The sequence below is a fragment of the Oncorhynchus keta genome, chromosome 9 (assembly GCF_023373465.1).
Source record: "Oncorhynchus keta strain PuntledgeMale-10-30-2019 chromosome 9, Oket_V2, whole genome shotgun sequence".
Taxonomy (NCBI): domain Eukaryota; kingdom Metazoa; phylum Chordata; class Actinopteri; order Salmoniformes; family Salmonidae; genus Oncorhynchus; species Oncorhynchus keta.
This window is the reverse complement of record NC_068429.1, coordinates 1014567-1041197: the sequence shown is the minus strand read 5'-3', so window position 1 is coordinate 1041197 and position 26631 is coordinate 1014567. Positions and strand designations below refer to the sequence as shown.

General features: G+C 43.7%; 1 protein-coding gene across 37 annotated transcripts in view; it reads left to right on the top strand.

Annotated features, from left to right (window-relative positions):
- The window catches only part of LOC118374032 (low-density lipoprotein receptor-related protein 1B-like), a 117296-nt gene extending 95544 nt beyond the window's left edge, over positions 1-21752 (top strand). For 36 of the 37 annotated variants that reach the window (XM_052524877.1, XM_052524873.1, XM_052524865.1 and 33 more), the window contains 8 exons: positions 4696-4929; positions 5061-5610; positions 5807-5929; positions 8467-8574; positions 9060-9302; positions 18625-18964; positions 21382-21499; positions 21660-21752. In XM_052524877.1, the coding sequence (XP_052380837.1) occupies positions 4696-4929; positions 5061-5610; positions 5807-5929; positions 8467-8574; positions 9060-9302; positions 18625-18964; positions 21382-21499; positions 21660-21701 (1758 nt within the window). In that variant the 3' untranslated portion in view covers positions 21702-21752. The remainder of the gene's footprint in view (positions 1-4695; positions 4930-5060; positions 5611-5806; positions 5930-8466; positions 8575-9059; positions 9303-18624; positions 18965-21381; positions 21500-21659) is intronic. The other variant, XM_052524845.1, reaches the window with a different exon arrangement.
- Positions 21753-26631: the final 4879 nt, after the last annotated feature.

Here is a 26631-nt window from a genome sequence, read left to right as displayed (position 1 = left end):
CTCTCATGGCCTTACTCTGGCCTCCTGTCCTATACTCTCATGGCCTTACTCTGGCCTCCTGTCCTATACTCTCATGGCCTTACTCTGGCCTCCTGTCCTATACTCTCATGGCCTTACTCTGGCCTCCTGTCCTATACAATAGACAATGCATTGTACCAGAATGGCAAATGCACTCTAAGTGTATCTTTGTCAGCCACTGCTAGCAGCCTTTAACTTCGGCATAGACTCCAGCTCCTTTTAGCCTGGATAATACTTGCCAGCATTGGACTGTTTTCTCCACTGCAACACCGGATACCAGCAGTAAGCCCTGGACCATTACTCCTGAACACCACAGCTAGCTAGCTGCCACCGAGTGACCCAGCTCCGAAGCTAGCTATGATCCAGGCCCACCTCCCTGCCCGCTCAGTGATCACATCGGCTACACAGCTGATGCCTCCCGGACTCTTCCCCAACACGGCTAGAATTCCACTACTCCACCGTGTCCTTGCCGTAATCTCTGGACTTTGGCATTGGACTATCGCTGCTAGCTAACGCCCCTGTCCCGAAGCTAGCACCAGTTAGCCGCGTGCCAGGCGCATCTCCTGGCTAGCAAATGAAATTACTACAACCACAATGTCTCTTTCGCAAACTGGCCTTGACCCTTTTGTCGATACGAAGCTCTGCCATTCCACCACGACTGGTCTGCCGACTGGTCTAACTCCATCCGCTGTGCCCCCAACCGGCCTTTGCATGACATTCGAGCAGTTGCTTCTACAAGCCCCGGCCTGTTTACTTCAAACGCATGTCTCCCACTTGCTAGATACTAACAACTACCCAGCAGCTTCCTTTGTTTTATATATTGCTTTTCACTGGACCCTATGATCACTTGGCTACATAGCTGATGCCTGCTGAACTGTTCACTAATCACAGTACTCCATTTTTTTCTGTTGGCCACAGCCTCGGATCAGGCCCTGTGTAGTTAACTGACCCTCTCTGCCCAATCACCATTTTACCTGTTGTCTTGGCTGATTAGCTGTTGTCTTAGCTAGCTCTCCCAATCAACACTTGATTGCTTTATGCCTTGCTTTGTCTCTCTCAAATCTCAATATGCCTTGTATGTTTAGGAAAGTTATCATTTTTAGTTTACTGTGGAGTCCCTAGTCCCACTGTACATGCCTTAGATACCTCCTTTGTCCCACCTCCCACACATAACTAGTATGTCCAGAGATGCAAGCTCTTATCACAAAATGCCTGGGTTTACCTGCACTGTACCTGCACCTCACCATACCCCTGTCTGTACATTATGCCCTGAATCTATTCTACCACACCCAGAAATTCTCAGTTTATTCTCTGTCCCCAACACACTTGGCGACCAATTTTGCTAGCCTTTAGCTGTGCCCTCAACCTACTCATCCTCGGGTGATTTGGAGGTAAACCAAGACCCTGTGTGTCCCCAGGAACAAATTTGTTGACTTCTGTAACTGAAAAAGCTTCATGCATATTAATATAAGAAGCCTCCTCTCGAAGTTTGTTTTACTCACTGTTTTAGCACACTCTGCCAACTCTGAATTCCTTGCCATGTCTGAATCCTGGTGTAGGAAGGCCACCAAAAATGGAGGTTTCCATCCCCAACTACATTTTCCTTAAAGATAGAACTGCCAAAGGGGGAGTAGTTGCAGTCTGCTGCAGAGAGCTTGCAAAGTTCTGTCATACTTTCCAGGTCTATGCCTAAAGTTTGAGTTTCTAATTTTAAAAATTAATCTCTCCAGAAATAAGTCTCACTGTTGCCACCTGTTATAGACCCCCCCTCATCTCCCAGCTGTGCCCTGGACACCATATGTGAATTGATTGCCCCTCATCTATCTTCAGAGTTCGTTATGTTAGGTGACCTAAACTGGGATATGCTTAACACCCCGGCAGTCCTACAATTTAAACTAGATGCCCTCAATCTCACACAATTTATCAAGGATCCCACCTGTTACAACTATAAATCAGTAAATATGGGCACCCTCATAGATATTATCCTGACCAACTTGCCCTCCAAATATACCTCTGCTGTTTTCAATCAGGATCTCAGCGATCAGTCTCACTTTCTGCATCCGCAATGGGTCCCCTCATCACTGTCAAACACTCCCTAAAACACTTCTGCGAGCAGGCTTTTCTAATCGACCTGGCCCAGGTATCCTGGATGGATATTGACCTCATGCCGTTAGTCGAGGATGCCTGGTCGTTCCTTAAAAGTAATTCTCACCATCTTAAATAAATATGCCCCTTTCAAAAAAATTTACAACTGAGAACAGTTATAGCCCTTAGTTCACTCCAGACCTGACTGCCCTCAACCAGAACAAAAACATCCTGTGCCAGACTGCAATAACATTGAATAGTCCCTGCAATATGCAAATGTTCCGGGAAGTCAGGAACCAATACACAGTTAGTCAGGAAAGCAAAGGCCAGCTTTTTCAAGCAGAAATTTGCATCCTGTAGCTCTAACTCAAAGGTTTTAGGACACAAGTCCATGGAGAACAAGAGTGCTTCCTCCCAGGTGCCCACTGCACTGAGGCTAGGTAACACTGTCACCACCAATAAATCCACAATCGAGAATTTCAATAAGCATTTCTCTATGGCTGGCCATGCTTTCCTCCCGGCTACCTCAGTCCCGGCCAACAGCTCCGCAGCTACTTGCCCAAGCCTCCCCAGCTTCTCTTTTACCAAAATAGCAGATGTTCTGAAAGAGCTGCTGGACCTGTACAAATCAGCTGGGCTAAACAATCTGGACCCTCCCTTTCTAAAATTATCAGCCAAACTTGTTGCAACCCCTATTACTAGCCTGTTCAATCTCTTCAGTCTCGTCTGAAATACCCGAAGATTGGAAAGCTGCTGCGTTCATCCCCCTCTTCAAAGGGGAGACACTCTAGACCCAAACTGTTATAGACCTATTTCATTCCTGCCCTGACTTCCTAAAATCTTAGGCATGTTAACAAACAGATGACCAACCATTTTGTATCCCACCGTTCCTTCTCCGCTATGCAATCTGGTCATGGGTGCACCTCTGCCATGCTCAAGGTCCTAAACGATGTCATAACCGCCATCGATAAAATAGAGTACTGTGCAGTGTTCATTGACCTGGCCAAGGCTTTCGACACTGTCAATCACCACACTCTTATCGGCAGACTCAACAGTCTTTGCTTCTCAAATGACTGCCTCGACTGGTTCAACAAGTACTTCTCAGATAGTTCAGTGTGTCAAATCGGAGGGCCTGTTGTCTGGACCTCTGGCAGTCTATGGGGGTGCCACAGGGTTCAATTCTTGGGCCGACTTCTTGCTCTGTAAATATCAATGTCGCTCTTGCTGCTGATGATTCTCTAATCCACCTCTATGCAGACGACACCATTCTGTATAGATCTGGCCCTTTGGACACTGCTAAAACCTTTATTCCGTACAACAGTCCTTTCGAGGCCTCCAAGTGCTTGTAAATGCAAGTAAAACTAAGTGCATGCTCTTCAAATGATTTCTGCTCGCACTCTCCCGCCCGACTAGCATCACTACTCTGGACGGTTCCAACTTAAAATATTTGTATTTATTTCTTTATTTGACCTTTATTTAACTAGGCAAGTCAGTTAAGAACAAATTCTTATTTTCAATGACTGCCTAGGAACAGTGGATTAACTGCCTGTTCAGGGGCAGAACGACATATTTGTACCTTGTCAGCTCGGGGGTTTGAACTTGAAACCTTCCGGTTACTAGTTCAACAGTCTAACCACTAGGCTACCCTGCCGCCCCAATATGTGGGCAACTACATAAACCTAGGTGTCTGGTCAGACTAAACTCTCCTTAGACTCTAAGCATCTCTCATCCCAAATGAAATCTATATTTGGCTTTCTTATTCACAACACTCATGCTGCCAAACATACCCTCTAAAACTGACTATCCTACCGATCCTTGACTTTGGGGATGTCATCTATAAAATAGCCTCCCAACACTCAGCAAACTGGATGCAGTCTTATCAGTGCCATCCGTTTTGTCACCAAAGCCCCATATACTACCCACCACTGCGACCTGTACGCTCTCGTTGGCTAGCCCTCACTACATATTCATCACCAAACCCACTGGCTCCAAGTCATCGAAGTCTGCTAGGTGAAGTCCTGCCTTATCTCAGCTCACTGGTCACCATACCATCACCCACCCGTAGCATGCGCTCCAGCAGGTATATTTCATCCCCAAAGCCAACACTTCCTTTTCTTTTCCTTCCAGTTCTCTGCTGCCAATGATAGGAATGAATTGCAAAAATCACTGAAGCTGGAGTCATATCTTCCTTTATAACTTTAAGCATCAGCTGTCAGAGCAGGTTACTGTACCTGTCATAGCCAATCTGTAAATAGCACACCCGACTATCTTACCCTCTTGTGTGTTTGCACCCCAGTATTTCTACTTGCACATAATCTGCACATCCATCACTCCAGTGTTAATGCTAAATTGTAATTATTTTGCCTCTATGGCTTATTTATGGCCTTACCTCATCTTCTACACTCTTCTAAATTTGCACTGAACATTTTTCTATTGTGTTATTGACTGTAACTGTTTGATTTTTATCACACTTTGGTCTCAACTGGCCTACATGGTTAAATAAAGGTGTACCAAAAAGAATGAAGTTGCTTATGTTCCCGTGTTTATAATGGTCAGTAAAAAGGATCTCTCGCTCTCGTGCTGTCTGTGTAGATTATGCACCCCCTCCGGCAGTCCAACGTGTCCAGCCCCTGTGAGAAGCTCCAGTGTTCCCACATCTGTCTCTTGGCTCCAGGACTGTCTACAGGCCCCAGAACTGGGTCTACGGGACCCAAAGCTGTGTGTAGATGTGCAGCAGGGCTTCTCCTGGCTGGGGACGGCCTCACCTGCTCCACCCTTGTAGACACCACCTTCCTCTTGCTCCTCTCTCCTACTGCCGTTACACAGGTATGTGACTCCAACTGCAGTTAGTCATGTAGGACAGTATAGTGATTTTACCTAAACCTGACACTTGGTCAGATAGCCTCCACCTATAGATGACTCTAGATTAATGTGTCTGCTTGTGTCTTTCTGTTCAGATATACCTTAGCACCATCCATAATGGTGTGGGGTTGAAGCGGTTGCCTGAGCACCATATATGGTCTCTACCGTGGGCGCACCAGGCCTCTGGGCTGGATTTGGCTGTACAGGAGAGGAATTTATACCTGGCTGATGCTGCCCAGGGCTCAGTCGATCTCCTGAAACTGAGTAGCTCAGGCCTGACACCAGACATCAGAGTCCTGAATCTCCAGGATGATACAGTGATGGCTATGGCTGTGGACTGGGTCACACTAAACTTGTACTGGAGCAGCAGGAAGCAGCCTGACCTACATGTCACCACCACCAGGGGGCAGCACACTGCACCTCTACTCCAACTAGGCCTTCAGGGAACCACCTCCATCGCCCTGCACCCCCCCTCAGGACGCCTGTGCTTCACGGCTTTGGGCCAGGTGAATGTGAGGAGCCTGCCGCAGGTGGCCTGTGCCTTCATGGATGGACGTAGTCAGAAGCTGCTCTGGAGGAAGGCTGTTATGCCAACCTCCCTTCTGTTCTCCAGCAAGGGCACTCGGCTGTATTGGGCTGACATAGGTGAGACTATCCTGTACTAGGTTGTTTTGGGTGAGATTATAATCTCTACTGGGCCGACATCAGGAGATATTATAACCTGTACTAACTGGGCGCACCTAGATTATGGCACTTTACAAGCAATGTGGAATACCTCCATTGGGATGAATTGATTTCCCCAGGCCTGCTGTCCTCAGTGAAAACTTGTCCCTTGTTGCAGGTGCTGGAGTAATCGACTCCATTCTTCTGGATGGTTCTGGATATAAACAGTTTAAAGCAGATCCCGGCCTCATGTCCTTCACACTGGCTGAGAACGTCCTCCTGTGGAGCAGCCTGGATAAAGGTATGGTACACCTCACACCCCTAAACCCTAGATCAAACACAGTTCTCTGCATCACTAATCCACACCGTACATCCCCCGAGATCAAACAGTTCTACGCCTAACTTTGGGAAAGAATGTTTGACCAGTAAACAAATTGACAAGACTTTCAGCATGCTTATAGGGAAGGATGTTCAACAAGCACAGCACTTACACAAATGACTGATTGACTGATAGAAATTGATTAAAAGATTGTTGGGGCTATTTTTTTAGACTTCAGTGCAGCTTTTGACATTATTGATCAGTCTGTTGCTGGAAAAATGTAGAGTGACAAGGAAAAGTGTGAAGCCTGTGAAATTCCCAAGATTTCTGCATAAATTGATCTGATATTCATCTAAATCACAACAATAGACAAATATAGTGTGCTTAAACTAACACAAATGATTGTATTTTTCTTGTCTATATTGGAATACGTCATTTAAACATTCAGTGTAGGTCGGAAAAAGTATGTCAGCTAACTTGGAGTCATATCGATGAGACAAGATTGGAGGTGTGGTTAGAGCTGGCTTGCCCAATAAAAAAACGGTCGCAAAATTTGAGTTTTCTATTCACAGGAGGCATTACCTGATGTGAACCATGCCTCGAACAAAATAAATCTCAAGATCTAAGATTACGAATTGTAGACTTGCATAAAGCTGGAAAGGGTTACAAAAGTACATCTAAAAGGCTGGATGTTCATCAGTCCACGGTAAGAGAAATTGTCTATAAATGGAGAAAGTTTAACACTGTTGCTGTAGTAGTGGCCGTCCTGCAAGGATGACTGCAAGAGCACAGCACAGAATGCTCAATGAGGTTAAGAAGAATCCTAGAGTGTCAGCTAAAGACTTAAAACAATCTCTGGAACATACTAACATCTCTGTTGACGAGTCTACGATATGTAAAACACTCAACAAGAAAGGTGTTCATGGGAGGACACCACGGAGGAAGCAACTGCTGTCCCAAAAAATATTGCTGCATGTCTGAAGTTTGAAAAAGTGCACCTGGATGTTCCACAGCGCTACTGGAAAAATATTCTGTGGACACATTAAACTAAAGTTGAGTTGTTTGGAAGGAACAGAGTGTGAAAAATAAGGCACAGCACACCAACATCAACCTGATCCCAACTGTAAAGTTTGGTGGAGGGAGCATCATGATTTGGGGCTGCTTAGCTGCCTCAGAGCCTTGGCAACTTGCTATCATCAATGGAAAAATGTATTTCCAAGTTTATCGAGACTTTTTGCAGGAGAATTGGCGATCTGTCCGCCAATTGAAGCATAACAAGTTGGGTGATGCAACAGGACAAAAACCAAAACACATTTGTAAATCAAAGGCCCAGTCAGTCCTGACCTCAACCTGATTGAGATGCTGTGGCATGACCTCATTAGAGCAGTTCACTCCAGACATCCCAAGAATATTGCTGAACTGAAACAGTTTTGTAAAGAGGAATGGTCCAAAATACCTCGACTGTTGTGCAGGTCTGATCTGCAACTACAGAACATTTGAGGTTATTGCTGCCAAAGGAGGGTTAACCAGTTATTATATCCAACGGGTCACATTTTTTTCCCACGCTGCAATGTGAATGTTTTCATTGTTCAATAAAAACCAACATATATAATTGTTTGTTTTAGCATATTGTGTTGACTTAGATGAAGTTCAGATCAAATTGTATGCCAAATTTATGCAGAAATCCAGGTATTTCAAGAGTTTACATTTTCTTGTCACTTATGCCCTGCTATATTGTGGATAAAGAGTTACCTTTCTAACAGAACAGAGGGTGTTCTTTAATGGAAGCCTTCAAGATAATTCAGGTAGAATCAAGAATTCCCCAGGGCAGCTGTCTAGGCAGCTTCAATCTATACTAACGACATGCCACTGGCTTTGTGTAAATAAATCTGCCCATAATAAAGTGTTGCTCTGCTGCCTTAACAGCACTGTCAACAAGACAGGTCCTACAGGCCCGTGTTTTGTCACACCTGGACTACTGTTCAGTCGTGTGGTCAGGTCCCACAAATGGGGCTGTAAGAAAATTACATCTGGCTCAGAACAGTATGGCTGGCCCTTGGATGTACACAGAGCTAACATTAATAATCTGCATGTAAATCTAACCTGGCTCGGAGGAGAGATTGACTTGATCACATTGTTTCTGTGAGCGGTATTGACATACTGAATGCACCGAACTGTCTGTTTGAACTACTGGCACACAGCTCAAACACCCATGCATACCTCACAAGACATGCCACAAGTGGTCTCTTCACAATCTCCAAGTCCAGAACAGACTATGGGAGGCATACAGCACTACATGGAACTCTATTCCACATCAGGTAACTGATGCAAGCAGTAGAATCGGATAAAAATAATAGATAATTCACCTTATGGAACAGCGGTGACTGAAGCAAACTGCATACATGGTACACTGGCTGCATGTCATTAGTAAAGATTAAAACAAGTAAAGGGCCTAGACAGCTACACTGGGGAATGCCTGATTTCTAATAACACATTCTGGCTCTGCCTCTCTGTTATAGATGTGACTAGAATCTGGTTCAGTGATGGATTTCAGCCCAAGCAGCTGTGGTTTGAGGTCAATACCAATGTAGTGGCACTGAGGGTTTACAGCAAAACCAGTCAGAAAGGTGAGTGTCCACCACGGCCCAGTGAATGTGTTCACTGTTAGGTGACGTTATAATGCTGTCACTCTGCAGTACGGTGATGGTATAACGGTGTCACTGTGCAGTTGGGAGACGGTATAACGGTGTCACTGTGCAGTTAGGGAGACGGTATAACGGTGTCACTGCAGTTAGGGAGACGGTATAACGGTGTCAGTTAGGGAGACGGTATAACGGTGTCAGTTAGGGAGACGGTATAACGGTGTCAGTTAGGGAGACGGTATAACGGTGTCAGTTAGGGAGACGGTGTCACTGTGCAGTTAGGGAGACGGTGTCACTGTGCAGTTAGGGAGACGGTGTCACTGTGCAGTTAGGGAGACGGTATAACTGTCACTGTGCAGAGACACTGAATAAGCACACTTCCTCTGCGTGTAGTGTTTTCGGGGGTAAGTAGTGTCACATCTAGCTCTGCCAATGGTCTAACCAACTCTACTCTGTCCTCTCTGTCCCAGGAACTAACAGCTGCTCAGAGCGGAACGGAGGCTGCAGTCAGCTGTGCCTGGCCTACCCAGGGGGGCGTAGCTGCCGATGTGGACGTGGTTACCAACCTGTCGACACCAAAACGTGTAGCCCCTTCCCCCCCCTCCAGTGTCCAGAGGGCAGCAGGGCCTGTAGCGACGGCAGCAGGTGCCTCCCCCTCACAAAGTTCTGTAACCACCAAACCGACTGCCTCGACCATTCAGACGAGATCAAATGTGAGTAACCCCAACCCCGTCTGCCCTGCCTCGCATAGAATTAGTGAATAGACTATACCCCTGACTCACCCATAGAAATAAAGTGAACAGATTATACCCCCTGACTCGGGTAGAAATAGACTGTACAGGTTGGCTTAAACTTCACAAAAATGATGCTCGAATCGATGTGGCCGAAAGGTGTGCGTTATGGGTTCAGATAGCTAGTAACAATGACAAGAAGCTGCTCATTGCATCTTATTTTCTGGTGTTTTCACTGATGTCCGATCTATGCTAATATGGAGAGAAAATTATAGATAGCTAACCAACAATAGTAACAATGTATTTAAGATCTCATTATGCCTTCATAACAATGGAGCTGTTCTATTAATCACCCATATCGTGTGTGAGCTCCGTTGTGTTCAGTATTAGCAGGAATGAGACACTACACCACTATATGACAACTTGTTTGGTTAGAATTACAGCTCTGGTTTGCTGCTTTGTAATTACATGCACAATACAACACTTCATCTTACTTTCAACATCAATTTGAAGCTTTTTTTCCTGCATGTTCAGTGCCTTCAGAAAGTATTCATACCCCTTGACTTATTCCACATTTTGTTACAGCCTGAATTCAACATGGATTAAATGTCTTCTATCATCTTTCACAATACCCCATAATAATAAAGTGGAAAAATGTTATTAGACATGTTTGAAAATTTGATTGGAAATGAAATACAGATTTCATTTGCATAACTATTTACACCCCTGAGTCAACTTTGTAGTTGCACCGTTGGCAGTGATTAAAACTGTCTTTCTGGCTAAGTCTAAAAGAGCATTGGATTGTATAATATTTGCATATTTTATTTTCACATTTCTTCAAGCTCTGTAAAATTGTTTTTTGTCATTGCCAGACAAACATTTTTCAGGTATTGTCATAGATTTTCAAGTAGAGTGAAGTCAAAACGAACTTACATTTTCTCAGTCAGGTCTGGGGAGAACCAAGGGTTATATCTGTTCCTGGTCCATGTTTATTTAAGATGGTTAGGAAGGCATTTAAAAAAAATATCCAGGCATCCTCTACTGACGGGATGAGATAAATATCCTTCCAGGATACCCCGGCCAGGTCGATTAGAAAGGCCTGCTCGCTGAAGTGTTTCAGGGAGCGTTTTACAGTGAGTGGAGGTCGTTTGACAGCTGACCCACTACGGATGCAGGCAATGAGGCAGTGATTGCTGAGATCTTGGTTGAAGACAGCAGAGGTGTATTTAGAGGGGAATTTGGTTAGGATGATATCTATGAGGGTGCCTGTGTTTGTCTTTGGGGAGGTACCTGGTAGGTTCATTGATAATTTGTGAGATTGAGGGCATCAAGTTTAGATTGTAGGATGGCTGGGGTGTTAAGCATGTTCCAGTTTAGGTCGCCTAGCAGCACGAGCTCTGAAGATAGATGGGTGGCAATAAGTTCACATATGGTGTCCAGAGCACAGCGGGGGTCAGAGGGTGGTCTATAGCAGGCGGCAACGGTGAGAGACTTGTTTTTAGAGAGGTGGATTTTTAAAAGTAGAAGTTCAAATTGTTTGGGTACAGACCTGGATAGTAGGACAGAACTCTGCAGGCTATCTTTGCAGTAGATTGCAACACCGCCCCCTTTGGCAGTTCTATCTTGTCTGAAAATGTTGTAGTTTGGAATTTAAAATTTCTGAATTTTTGGTGGTCTTCCTAAGCCAGGATTCAGACGCAGCTAGAACATCCGGGTTGGCAGAGTGTGCTAAAGCAGTGAAAAGAACAAACTTAGGGAGGAGGCTTCTAATGTTAACATGCATGAAACCAAGGCTATTACGGTTACAGAAGTCATCAAAAGAGAGCGCCTGTGGAATAGGAGTGGAGCTAGGCACTGCAGGGCCTGGATTCACCTCTACATCGCCAGAGGAACATAGGAGGAGAATAAGGGGACGGCTGAAAGCAATAAGAATTGGTCGTCTAGAACGTCTGGAACAGAGTAAAAGGAGGTTTCTGGGGGCGATAAAATAGCTTCAAGGTATAATGTACAGACAAAGGTATGGTAGGATGTGAATACAGTGGAGGTAAACCTAGGTATTGAGAGATATTGTCTCTAGAAACATCATTGAAACCAGGAGATGTCATCGCATGTGTGGGTGGTGGAACTAATAGGTTGGATAAGGTATAGTGAGCAGGGCTAGAGGCTCTACAGTGAAATAAGCCAATAAACACTAGCCAGAACAGCAATGGACAAGACATATTGACATTAAGGAGAGGCATGCTTAGTCGAGTGATCCAAAGGGTCCGGTGAGTGGAGAGGTTGGTTGGGGATCACGGCGATTTAGACAGCTAGCCAGGCCATCGGTAGCAAGCTAGCATAGGATGGAGGTCTGTTAGCCACCTCTTGCGTTCCGTCAGTAGATTAGTGGGGTTCCGTTCCGTGTGGTAGAGGGGATTAATCCATATCACACAACAACAAAAATAAAAACAATAGATATAGTTATAGAGGCCCAAGAGGAAAACGTAATAATAATAAAAATAAATAAATTGTCTGATGTGTGACATTGTAACAAATATAGATGTATGCAGTTCCACATGTATACTTGGAGGAATAAAAGTGACATTTATGCAAATTATCCCATATCTGAACTTCATACATGTCAAATTCAAGGATTTTCAGGCACTCAATTGCAGTTCAAGGATCTCAATGTTATAAAATAGCATTTATATACAGTAGTTGTACATATATATCCTAATATTTAAAAAACATCCACCCACAGTGTATGACAAAGTAGGCTATTACCACTAAGAATAATGCTTTTTTTTTACCTTGATTTTCTAATTATTGCATTCTAAAATGTGAGAATAACGTGGACATTGATGTTTCTGTAGCCCATGTGGCCAACACAGGCACACATAATAAACCATGAATCTCACCATCAGTTTTTATTAGTGACCTAAAACTAGCTAACTTTGTTTAACTTATCGATAGTTAAGTCTTGTCTCATCGCTGCAACTCCCGTACGAACTCGAGCGCCATGCGTTCTCCGACACAACCCAGCCAAGCCGCACTTCTTCTTGACACAACACCTGCTTAACCCGAAAGCCAGCAGCACCAATGTGTCAGAAGAAACACCGTACTGGTGACCGTGTCAGTGCGCCGTGTCAGTGCGCCGTGTCAGTGCGCCGTGTCAGTGCGCCGTGTCAGTGCGCCGTGTCAGTGCGCCGTGTCAGTGCGCCGTGTCAGTGCGCCGTGTCAGTGTGCATTGCGCCGTGTCACTCCGGTGATTGTTTTCAATTGCTCTCTTTAGGTGGTCTCTAACACAACACTGGTATGTCATTTCATTTCCAGAACATGTTGAGAAGAAGCCAACTAGGCTGTCATTTGTTGTCATTAGATCCAGAATAGTAAGAGCATTGCACAATACTCTATCCTACTCAATTATGCCCAGTAGACATTGTGTCCTTTTGCAATATTGCAAAACACAGCTTAGCCTTTTGTTAATCCACCTGTCTCAGATTTTGAAATTATGCTTTACAGCGAAAGCAATACAAGCGTTTAAGTTTATCGATCGCTCGACAAAACAATAAGTACACTTAGCATCAGGTAACTTGGTCACGAATCAGAAAAGCAATCAAATTAATCGTTTACCATTGATCTTCGGATGTTTTCACTCACGAGACTTCCAGTTAGACAAATGTTCCTTTTGTTCCATAAAGATCTTTTTATATCCAAATACCTCCGGTGGTTTGGTGCGTTATGCCCAGGAATCCACCGGAAAGAACGGTCACGACAACGTAGACACAAATTCCAAATTATATCCATAATGTCCACAGAAACATGTCAAACGTTTTTTATAATCTATTCCATAATATATCAACCGGGACAGTTGGCTTTTCACTAGGACCGGGAGTAACAATGGCCGCCTTTCTCTTTTGCGCTCAAATCAAATGTATTTATATAGCCCTTCGTACATCAGCTGATATCTCAAAGTGCTGTACAGAAACCCAGCCTAAAACAGCAAGCAATGCAGGTGTAGAAGCACGGTGGCTAGGAAAAACTCCCTAGAAAGGCCAAAACCTAGGAAGAAACCTAGAGAGGAACCAGGCTATGTGGGGTGGCCAGTCCTCTTCTGGCTGTGCCGGGTGGAGATTATAACAGAACATGGCCAAGATGTTCAAATGTTCATAAATGACCAGCTTGGTCAAATAATGATAAGGCAGAACAGTTGAAACTGGAGCAGCAGCACGGCCAGATTAGGATACAACTCACTGAGAGCCCCCATGTGTTAGTTCACGCTCATTCTTCAAAATAAAAGCCTTAAACTGTGTCTAAAGACTGACACCTTAGGGAATCCATAGAAAAGGGAATCTGGTTGATGTCCCTTTAAATGGGCAATAGGGATGTATGAGAACAGAGGTTTCAAAAACAGGCGCACTTCCTGATTGGATTTTCCTCAGGTTTTAGCCTGCAATATCAGTTCTGTTTAACTCAGACAACATTTTTACAGTTTTGGAAACTTTAGTGTTTTCTATCCTAATCTGTCAATTATATGCATATTTCAGCATCTGGTCCTGAGAAATAGGCTGTTTAACTTTGGTAACGTTATTTTTTCAATCATAAAAAGTGCCCCCAAGCTTGAAGAGGTTAAAGGACAAATCCACAGCTGAAACGATAACAAAATGGACACCCTGCCTCTGTTTTGGTAATAAGCTGAAGGATGGGGCTGGAGAAATGTACCTACGTTCAGATAAAAAAATATATATTTTATTTCACCAGGTAAGTTAGTTGAGAACAAGTTTTCATTTACAGCTGCGACCCGACTAAAGCAAAGCAGTGCGACAAACAGTTACATGTAATAAACAAGAGTACCGTCAATAACACAATAGGAAAAAATAGTGTATATATACAGTGTGCAAATAGCATGAGGTAAGGCAATACATAGGCCATAATAGGAAAGTAACAACAATTTAGCAGATTAATGTTGGAGTGATAGATGAGCAGATGGTGAGTAAGTAGTGATACTGGTGTGCAAAAGAGCAGCAAAGTAAATAAAAACAATATGGTTGAGGTAGGTAGAGTGGGTCGGCTTTTTACAGATGGACTATGTACAGCTGCAGCAATCTGGAGACTATGTACAGCTGCTCGGATAACTAATGTTTAAAGTTAGTGAGGTAAAAGTAAGTCTCCAGCTTCAGCGATTTTTTTCAATTCATTCCCGTCCCTGGCAGCAGAGAACTGGAAGGAAAGGTGCTCAAAGGTGTTGGTTTTGGGGATGCCCAGTAAGATGCCTGCTGGAGGGTGTGCTATGGGTGGGTGTGACCAGTGAGCTGAGATGAGATGGAGCTTTAACTAGCATGGCCTTGTAGATGACCTGGAGCCAGTTGGTCCGGCGACAAATATGTAGTGAGGGCCAGCCGACTAAAGAATACAGGTCACGATGGTGGGTGGGTGGTTTAAGGCACTTTGGTAACAAAACGCATGGCACTGTGATAAACTGCATCCAATTTGCTGAGTAGAGTATTGGAAGCTATTTTGTAGATGACATTGCCGAAGTCGAGGATCGGTAGGATAGTCAGTCTTACTAGGGTATGTTTGGCGGCGTGAGTGAAGGAGGCTTTAATGCGAAATAGAAAGCCGATTCTAGATTTGATTTTGGATTGGAGATGTTTGATATGAGTCGAAGTAGTTTAGTCTAGCCAGACACCTAGGTATTTGTCGTTGTCCACGTATTCTAGGTCCGAACCCGCTGAGTTCCCGCAGTAAACGGGATATTTTGTCAGGACATGCTAGAATATGCATATAATTGACAGCTTAGGATAGAAAACACAAGTTTCCAAAACTGTAAAAATATTGTCAGAGTATAACAGAACTGATGTTGCAGGCGAAAAAGATCCAATCCGGAAGTGCCTCATGTTTTGAAAGCACTGCGTTCCAATGCGTCCCTATTGAGCAGTGAATGGGCTATCAACCAGATTACTCTTTCTCCGTATTCCCAAAGGTGTCTACAGCATTGTGACGTCGTTTTACGCATTTATGTTGAAGAATACCCATAGAATACCCAAGAATACCCATGCTAATACTACATTGCGCAAGTGGTCGCCTGATGCTCCCAGAGAGGGTCTTGCGTAAAATACAGAGGTAGCCATTACTCCAATCGGTTCTACTGAAAAACTAATTGTCCCAATGGATATATTATCAAATGGATATTTTAAAAACACCTTGAGGATTGATAATAAACAATGTTTGCCATGTTTCTGTCGATATTATGGAGCTAATTTTGAATATTTTTCGTGACTGCAATTTTCAGGCGATTTCTCAGCCAAACGTGAAGAACAGAGCTTTTTCGCCTAAAAAAAATATATTTTTGTAAAAAGGAACATTTGCTATCTAACTGGGAGTCTCGTGAGTGAAAACATCCGAAGGTAAACTATTTAATTTGATTGCTTTTCTGATTTCTGACCAAGTTACCTGCTGCTAGCTGGACAAAATGCTATGCTAGGCTATCGATAAACTTACACAAATGCTTGTCTAGCTTTGGCTGTAAAGCATATTTTGAAAATCGGAGATTACAGGGTGATTAACAAAAGGCTACGCTGTGTCTCATTATTTCATTTGTGATTTTCATGAATAGGAATATTTTCTAGGAATATTTATGTCCGTTGCGTTATGCTAATTAGTGTCAGATGACAACGGTCCCGTTCACGGGATGGGGTGTTACTAGAGGTTAACTTGGCTTTCGAAGACTTTAGAAAGGCAGGGCAGGATGGATGTAGGTCTAACAGTTTGGGTCTAGGGTGTCGCCCCCTTTGAAGAGGTGGATGACCGCACCAGCTTTTCAATCTTTAGGGATCTCGGAAGAAACGAGAGGTTGAACAGACTGGTAATAGGGGTTGCAACAATGGCGGTGGATAATGTTTGGCAGGGAGAAGGGAGGGTCCAGATTTTCGAGCCCAGCTGATTTGTACGGGTCCTGGTTTAGCAGCTATTTCAGAACATCTGCGATCTGGATTTGGGTGACGGCGAAGCTGCAGAGGCTCGGGTAAGTTGCTGCTAGGGGTGAAGAGCTGTTGGTTGGGGTAGCCAGGAGGAAAGCGGGGCCAGCCGTAAAAAAAAATCTTCATGAAATATTCAATTATCTTAGATTTATCGGTGGTGACCGTGTCGCATAGCCTCAGTGGAGTGGGCAGCAGGGAGGAGGTGCTCTTGTTCTCCATGGACATTAGTGCCATGCAAATTTCTGTTTGAAAAAGCCTATGCTTGCTGTGTTTATTGGTTCCTGACTTCTCTGAGCAGTTGCATATCGTGGGTTACTATGTGATTAATAGAGGTGTGGATGCAAGGACTGACCATCCATGATATCAAAATCATTTTAACCATGAGATGAGGCTAAACAGTGTTTACAAGAATGTTTACAAACATTAGAAAAACAAGCTTATTTTTTTGTGTTCTCATAGTGACAGTTGAACTAAGGTCATGAGGCATGTATAAGTTATATTGTTCAAGAATCATTGGAGATGTGTGGGGCAACTACACATTGCCCCTTTAAGTCTATCAAAACTGAGTTTGAGCATTTGTCCATTAGGCTTATAAGGCAGGTAGCCTTGTGGTTAGTCTTGAACTACCGAAATGTTGCTAGATCGATTCCCCATACTGACTCGGTAAAAAATGTCCTGCTCTTGAACAATGCAGTTAACCCACTGTTCCTAGGCCGTCATTGTGAATAAGATATTGTTCTTAACTGACTTACCTAGTTAAACAAAGAATAAATCAAATGTTTTATTTTATCAGCATGAATTAGGTTTGAGCAATAAAATCCCTACTTTTATTCCATAATAGGCTGGGATCTGCACTATGCAGCTGTTGCGATAGTGGCTGGCCACTGGTTTAAAAAAACAACGATTGATGGGCATCTTAAACTTCTTGAATTCAACCATTAAATGGTTCAAATACACTTTTTAAAATTTGAACAGCCATCCACAACAACCACAAGCCGTAAAGTGCAATTAGCTAAATGAGAGAACCACAGTATGATTCACATCTATGCGCTGTGTAGTTATCAAAAATATGTGAAATCCGTTTTGCCATAGACGACACCACTGCTGTCATCCTTACTTCCAATCATTTATTCAAGTTGGATAATCATTGGATGCCGACAGCAGTCGCACCATTGGAAGAACCACCTTTGACTGTAGCCTACAAAAGCCTATTCCCGCACTTTTCCCGCGATCCATCAAACACATTTGGTGTGTCATCATAGTGGTCTCTGACTTGCGGTCCGACTCGCTCAGGTGGGTCCTGTTCCCAATGCCATTCAAATCAGCATTGAATAAGTGTCAAAGATTCTAATTCCAGCGTTTCAAAAGTATCTAATCAGATAACAATATTTTGGCTGGTAATGGCTTAGTTACTGTTTTTTGTAATCCCTGACATGTAATCCATTACTCACCAACCCTGACTATATGAAATGACTACTTACACTGCCATAAATGCAAAGACAAAGTAAAGTTAAGTCATAATATTTTGGACAAATCTATCAACACACAAACCATGATAAAGGGTTAAATAGGTTTTAAATCAACTGGTGATTTTTATATAAAATTGATATGAAACCCCCTTTAAATCTTAATGTAATGACATGGGGGGGGTTATTATCAGTGACAGTGTAGGAAATGTCCAGTGTAGGAATGTTCACTGGTAACCTAGTATATAGAATGAAACTGCTGATTGATTAGTGCACGTTTGCTGTACTTTTAGACAGATTTTAATACAGGTTGTGATTATTTAGCCCTACTGACATCCCTTTCATACAAGGATGTTTTTCTGGCAACTTATTTCCTTGTCTTTATCTGAATGGTATTGCCGTTATGAAAACCAAAACATTTATTTCCACCTTATGACCTTTATTTCTGTAAAGTTCTGCCTACGGCTCAAGGCTGGTTTACAGTTGGTCTATCGACGTTTTTGCAGTGACATGCACAGCCATGACTACATTGACCTGTAAAATAGAGCTAATTAAACTCAACTTCCTTTCTTTTGAAAATATATTTGATTAATTGTTCCTTATGACCTGGCTAAATTCAAGAAAAATATATTTATTTTTGATGGTGTGTATTATCAATGGATTTTAAAATGTCCGCCCACCTACAGACCGCTACTACCATTCATTCCCAGCGTGCTAGAAAATGCATGCAAAAATGGGCCTGTTAGAGTTGCATAATCATTAGCCAATATTTTCTATTAGTAAATTACTGTAAATCCAATGTGAAAACAGTAAGTGTAACACTGGTTCTCTAACACCCTGTTCTCTTATTATAACCAAGGATTTCTCTGTAACCTACAGGCTGGTCTGGAGTGAAGCCCCAAGATGTCAGCCATAGTAAACCTTCCCCGGGGCATGCTGGGAACACAGTCCCCCCTAGCCAGGACTGGTCTGGGAGGACCACCCCCGGGGGGGTAGATGTGCAGAAGCTGGACTCTGAGTCATGTGATGCCCAGCAGTGTAATGGACATGGGAAATGTGTGGCAAGGGGTGGAGAAACCACCTGCCAGTGTGTTCTGGGATACCATGGTGTGTTCTGTGAAGAGGGTGAGGGTCCAGGGGTCAGTAATGCCCCCCTCACTTTGGGCATCCTCAGCCTCATTGGTGGAGTCCTCATCGCTGCTGTCATCATCAGGAAGAGGTAGTCTCAAATAAAATCAATGTGTTCAGTATTTTCCAACCCCTAAGACACACACACACACACACACACACACACACACACACACACACTAGTGGAATGAAGTGTCTTTCTCAAGACCCCAATGTCAGTAATGTATTCGCAGTCTTCTAGTTTACCTCTGTCATACCTAGGACTTTGAATGAGCAAACCTAAAGTTTTCTACAGTCCACCTCTCTAACTTATAGGCCAACTGCATACCATTCATATAACCTGTAGACCAGGGTTCCCCAACTGGCGACCCACGGCCAGATTTGGCCTGAGGGTGGTTTTATTTCGCCCCCCAAGTTTTCTAGAAAAAAAAATATAATTAGATGTGCTTTTTGTATTTCTTTATACTGTAAAAACACAAATCAGCTCCAAGTGATTCTAATTCAAGAAATCTGTTCCCAACTATTCCCGTGATCAAGATAGCCCTATTTGGTAAAATACCAAGTCTGTTATGGCAAGAATGGTTCTGTTAGGGTCGTATTTCTCAGAGTAAATAACTCACGGATACTAGAGAAGCTTAACCAAGTTTAATTCTTCCCAAAGGGTCGTTACAGCTGTAATTCAGACAAATAAACATTTCACACAAACACTGATATAACCCTTTCTCCTAGGCTAAGTCTCCTACACAACCGAATAGCCAATGCATCCCTGTTGCTAGGAAGAACCTTAGTGATATCTGTTCTTCCTCACTTCATCTGACATGAACTCTACCCCAAAGTGCTCACTCCTCCCCAACTGAAGGCTGTCATGGTTATTGATACCAGACTGTCTCTTCTCTCAGAGGATCCCTGATGTTTAACAGTAACATATCCTGACATAATGTAAATGTTATACATTACCCTCTCTCCTAGGATAGGATAAAGTAATCCTTCTCACCCCCCCCCCTTAAAAGATTTAGATGCACTATTGTAAAGTGGCTGTTCCACTGGATGTCATAAGGTGAATGCACCAATTTGTAAGTCGCTCTGGATAAGAGCGTCTGCTAAATGACTTAAATGTAAATGTCTCTCCCTCAGTGGCATTGTTAGTTTCTAGGATCTCCACCAGTCTCCCCTTTTGTAATCACTTCCCTGCACTCAACACATTCCCAGCTTAGTTGTCCCCACTATGTACCTTCCTCCTATAACCCTTCACTTCTGTTGTAGACCCTCAACCTTAGCACTCCTTCAGTGACATCAATACGTAACATTTAATTCTCAGAACCCAACAGCTCAAATAAGTAAAGGGAAACCACAGTCCGTTTACTTTAAGACATCAAGGTCAGTCAATATGGAAACTGTAGAACTTTGAAAGTTTCTTCAAGTGCAGTCGCAAAAACCAAGTGCTATGATGAAACTGGCTCTCATGAGGACCACCACAGGAGTGGAAGACCCAGAGTTACCTCTACTGCAGAGGATAAGTGCATTAGTTTCCAGCCTCAGAAATTGCAGCCCAAATAAATGCTTCAGAGTTAAAGTAACAGACACATCTCAACATCAACTGTTCAGAGGAGACTGAATCAGGCCTTCATGGCCAAATTGCTGCAAAGAAACCACTACTAAAAGATGCCAATAAGAAAACACTTGCTTATAAGAAACACGAGCAATGGATATTAGACCGGTGGGAATTTGTCCTTTTGTATGGAGTCAACATTTGAGATGTTTGGTTCCAACGCTGTGTGGTTGAACAGATCTCCCCATGTGTATTTCCCACTGTAAAGCATGGAGGTATGGTGGGGGGGTGCTATTGAACTCTGTTCAGCATTTATTTGGGCTGCAATTTCTGAGGCTGGTAACTCTAATGCACTTATCCTCTGTAGCAGAGGTGACTCTGGGTCTTCCTTTCCTGTGGGGGTCCTCATGAGAGCTCCTACCACAACTGATTGGTTCAAACACAAGAAGATGAAATTCCACATACTGTATACTATATACCCTACTGCTCTAAACCCTACTACTGTAATCCCTCTATACCCTGCTACTGTTTACTATATACCCTACTGCTCTAATCCCTACTACTGTAATCCCTCTATACCCTACTACTGTAATCCCTCTATACCCTACTACTGTATACTATATATCCTACTGCTCTAAACCCTACTACTGTAATCCCTCTATACCCTACTGCTCTAAACCCTACTACTGTAAGCCCTGCTAGTGTATACTATATACCCTACTGCTCTAAACCCTCTGCAGAGTCAGAGAGATGGAAGGGAGAAAGGAATTTATGGGGGGGTCATAAACCTCACCCACAGGCCAACTTCATGAAGCCCTGCTCCTAACCCTACTACTACATACTTAACGGCTATTTACCCTACTACTGTTTACCCTGCTGCTCTATACCTACATTGTATACCCTATTATATACCTGTATATCATACTACCATAAACATATATACCCTACTCTGTGTTTAGCAGGGCAAGAGCTGCAGCTCGGGGCCAGTCCACAGACAAGGAGACTCTGATGACCAATATGGATGAACAGACAGTCTATGCTGTGTCTTTCAACAACGATCTGTATGATCCTGACCAGGTACCTTAGAGTTAGTGTAAAGGTATTTTATAGGTTAGGGTTTAGCTAAGAGCTTTAAAACCAGAGCGTTTTGGTCTGCCACAGCATTTCCATGCTTTGTTCCCCACCCCCACCATGAATATGATAGTATTTTCAATTAAAACCTTTTTTTTTTTTTCAGGAATTGATCTCGTCTGCTGATGGGACATCTCAACATCTGTAAATGTTGCCTTTTCTCTTCTGCTCTGAAATAAAGTCTAGGATGTTAAACCTCGAGGTGTTTTATTTTCTCAGACATCACGTGTAGCTGAACATCACAGCCATGTAGATCCATTAGGTGTAGCTGAACATCACAGCCATGTAGATCCATTAGGTGTAGCTGAACATCACAGCCATGTAGATCCATTATGTGTAGCTGAACATCACAGCCATGTAGATCCATTACGTGTAGCTGAACATCACAGCCATGTAGATCCATTACGTGTAGCTGAACATCACAGCCATGTAGATCCATTACGTGTAGCTGAACATCACAGCCATGTAGATCCATTACGTGTAGCTGAACATCACAGCCATGTAGATCCATTACGTGTAGCTGAACATCACAGCCATGTAGATCCATTACGTGTAGCTGAACATCACAGCCATGTAGATCCATTACGTGTAGCTGAACATCACAGCCATGTAGATCCATTACGTGTAGCTGAACATCACAGCCATGTAGATCCATTACGTGTAGCTGAACATCACAGCCATGTAGATCCATTACGTGTAGCTGAACATCACAGCCATGTAGATCCATTAGGTGTAGCTGAACATCACAGCCATGTAGATCCGTTACGTGTAGCTGAACATCACAGCCATGTAGATCCGTTAGGTGTAGCTGAACATCACAGCCATGTAGATCCGTTACGTGTAGCTGAACATCACAGCCATGTAGATCCGTTACGTGTAGCTGAACATCACAGCCATGTAGATCCGTTACGTGTAGCTGAACATCACAGCCATGTAGATCCATTAGGTGTAGCTGAACATCACAGCCATGTAGATCCATTAGGTGTAGCTGAACATCACAGCCATGTAGATCCGTTACGTGTAGCTGAACATCACAGCCATGTAGATCCATTACGTGTAGCTGAACATCACAGCCATGTAGATCCATTACGTGTAGCTGAACATCACAGCCATGTAGATCCATTACGTGTAGCTGAACATCACAGCCATGTAGATCCGTTTCCTGGCCGCATTATGAAAGGTTGTGGTCATAAACCTGTTACGGGGGTTAGCTTAGTGTGAGGCACATAGACGGACAATGAAACATCACTGGTGGTGGTCTTGAAAGAGGGTTTAAATATAGGGACAACTGTCCGGTTAGTGGATGTAGAATGACCAGCAGGAGACGGATGCACCGTTCAAGTTCATTACCACAGACACGGCATTGAAACAGGAAGTAATGTCGTTAATATTCCCATTTCTGTTCTCACTAAAGGCTAATGGCAATACAGCATGTAGCCAGGCTTAGCACGCAGTCCTTGATGTAATACTTCATTCACTACATGACTGTGTCCAGAGGAAGATCATGGACTGTTCAGGGAACCACTGCCAAGATGTGGTGGGTTTTTGTAAGATTTTTAGCAGCATGACAAAGGAGGACAAGTACTTGTACTTCCTATGACATCGGGTGGTGTAGGTGTCCTGGAGGGCAGGTAGTTTGCCCTCGGTGATGCTTTGTGCAGAGCCTTAAGGTTGTGGGTGGAGCAGTTGCCGTACCAGGCAACAGCCCGACAGGATGATCTCTATTGTGCATCTGTGTTAGGAAATTATGATTAATATGACTGAACAAATCATTTTAAATGGAACTAAGTAAACTTATACTCTGTTATATTATATCTGATTAACAATGAGTTCATGAGAAGAAATTGTGTGACAGGACAAGGAGGAATATAATGTTAATGAACACCATTCCAACTGGGCAGGAACAAATGGGTTGTAGACTGTGTAAACACATAAGGTTGTTAACTTATGGTTGACCCAACCTGAAACTTAGCTCTGGGGTTTTTAGATTAGGCAGAGGGTGCATTCCTAGGGTTTCTGTTAATTAAACCTGTCAGTTCAGTGGTGATCGATAATGTTGAGGGGTCAAAAGTTATCTGGGAGTGTTTTAGTAAGTTAGAATTAACTCTTCACCTTACTTTGTCCTGTCGAGAGGGAGGGGGCGTTCAAGACAGTGGAATGACATCATGATCTGTATTTAGACTGATGTTTTTGCTTTGAGTGGGAGCGCGCTCCGATAATAAATTCTATTACCTATTATTTAAAGACTGGTCTGCGTCTATTTTATGCAACAAGAAATCTTACAATTTCTCATAAAATAGATGAAGGGCTTTCAATTGATGAAAGCACATTGGCATAATTAAATTATACTAACAATCTGTAAAAGTTTGAGTGTGTTTGGTGACGAGCCAAATTTCTTCAGCCTCCGGAGGTCGCAGAGGCGCTGCTGTGCCTTCACCACACTGTCTGTGTGGGTGGACCATTTCAGTTTGTCCGTGATATGTACGCAGAGGAATTTAACTTTCCACCTTCTCCACTACTGTCCCGTCGATGTAGATAGGGGAGTGCTCCCTCTGCTGTTTCCTGAAGTCCACAATCATCTCCTTTTGTTTTGTTGACGTTGAGTGTGAGGTTATTTTCCTGACACCACACTTTGAGGGCCCTAACCTCCTCCCTGTAGGCAGTCTCGTCACTGTTGGTTAGGGGGTTTAGTGTTAGGGTGTTTGGTGGAGCAAACAGAGACATGGAGGAAGGCAGGAGAGAGAAGCTATGAGCAGCAGACCAAGACTCGACTGTGGGCTTTGTTGTAAACAGAATATCGTGCGGCTAGACCGACATTTCAAGTCTGTACATGCACTTAAGTCCGGTACTACTGAATGGACGAATGCTATGCAATTTAGACGGTTTTCGACTGAGAGACAGCAGCTCGAATCGGGCAGTATATGCAGCCTGACAACGGTGTTGAACCGCGGCTGGAGGACCCTGTGATTTTTGCAGTGTTTTGGAAGTGAGTTGTCCGTGGAGCAGCAGCAGGTGGACGAGGGGGAGCAGCAGCAGGTGGACGAGGGGGAGCAGCAGCAGGTGGACGAGGGGGAGCAGCAGCTGGTGGACGAGGGTGATCAGACGACAGGTGCGTCGGCGGCGGTGCAGCCAACCAGTCAGGCCGGTAATGAACTGTGTTCGGAACCGAGGGAGCAAGGCTGCGTCGTGGCGACTTCCACGGAGAGCGAGAGTGATGAAGACGGCGGCGTGCCGTCCAGAATTGAGATTTGGAGTAATGCAATTTTGACTCCATATGAACACTATATTGTGGGTATAAACCCTTCAATTTAACTAATTGACAATAGACGCACCAGTATGTCCCGAGTACGGGAATTCCTCCGCATTATGTCGGAGGGCAAGGCCGATGAAGGACTGTGTTTTCTGCAGAACTAATATACAGTCAGACGTGTGTCTGAGTGGTATGCTCAATGTGACGGCCGTGGTTTGGCACCATCCACGTTAAAAATGTACCGAGCCGATGTTCGAGGTTTCCTGAATTATCTTATTCAGTTCCGGCCAAATGGTATGCAAGCTAAGGTCGTTGGAATTCGAAAGATGTTACTCTGCTTGGCGAAGATGGACAGGGACTCGCGGCAGAGCCAGGCAACGCATAGGGCAAAATTCCGCCAACGCTGCAGGGACGAGGTGCACAGCGCTGCGAAGTTAAAATGCTTTGTTGAGCTAAGCAATCAAGCCATTCCTTCAGGTCTCAGTAGGCTGGAGGTCCGTGCCACGTGCTCTGACAGGCGTAGGTTTGCAGCTCTCATGTCCAGCCGGTTGGCCATATTTAATGGCACTCGACGATCCCCAGTCACACTGTTTAGTGTGAGTGATTTCAGTGAAGTAACCCCGGAAGGTGGGGGTTATCAGATGTGTGTAGCTTCCCACAAAACTAACTATAGCTTCGGGGAGTACATAATTGTTCTATGTCAGGAGGAATACACTTGGCTTAAACGATTCCATCAAATCAGGCCTCATCAGAGTGGAATGACCTCAGACACAGAACTGTTCTTTTTCACATCCTGTGGTCAACCCTACGCTAATCTGTGTGAGTATGTGGGCCAAATCTTTGCAGAGTTTGGCATTGGAAGTAAAGTGACCTTCGGTACAATTCGACAGTGTTGCCACATTGAACTTTAACCAAGGCTCAGTTCCAGACCGGGGAACTGTTGCTGACCATATGTGTCACGCTCTGGAAACTACCGGTACCATCATTTGCCCAAAAATGTCGGCCGGGCCCGGACACTGATTGAGGTACAAATCAATCCATGATTAACTGATTAAATAAAGCATATTTGTTTGAAATTCACCCTTGTATTTGTGTCATTATGCATTAAAATGATTAAAAATGTGTTTCATTTTGGGTTACCAGGTGTCTTTTCAATCACCAGTTGCACGTGAAACAGTGTTACAGTTTGGACTTAGTAAATTTTCACAACTATTTTAGAATCCTCCATAGAATCCTCCCAAAATTACTGCCCACTATGAAGCCCCACTACTGGGGAAAATTCACTGGAGGGCGCCAAAGGTACAATCTATGGAGTATTCTAAAATAGATGTACCTTTGGCGACCTCCAGTGAATTTTCCCCAGTAGTGGGGCTTCATAGTGGGCAGTAATATTAGGAGTCCAGGTAACTGTATTTAGAACCATATTTTTATATTTGGGTTACCAGGTGCCTATGTTCAATCACCAGTTGCACGGATGTATATCACAATCTGCATCCATCCGAATATTTTAAACCGTCCATAAAGCACTCAGGACGGGCCCCATGGATATAGGGCCGTAGTAGGGTGCTCACATAGTGGGCATGAATATCTGGAACACCGGTAAGTGTATTTAGAACCGTAATTATATTTTTGGGTTACCAGGTGCCGATTTTCAATCACCAGGTGCACGGCTGTGAAAAAGTGGAAAAATTATAAAAAATGCTTCCCGAAGGGGTAGAGGTCCCAAATTTCGTCTCATACCCTCTCTCGTGATGGGCAACAATTACAGCATGTGAAAAACATTTTGCATCCACAGGCACCTATGTGCCCTGTAACATGCACTTTTTTC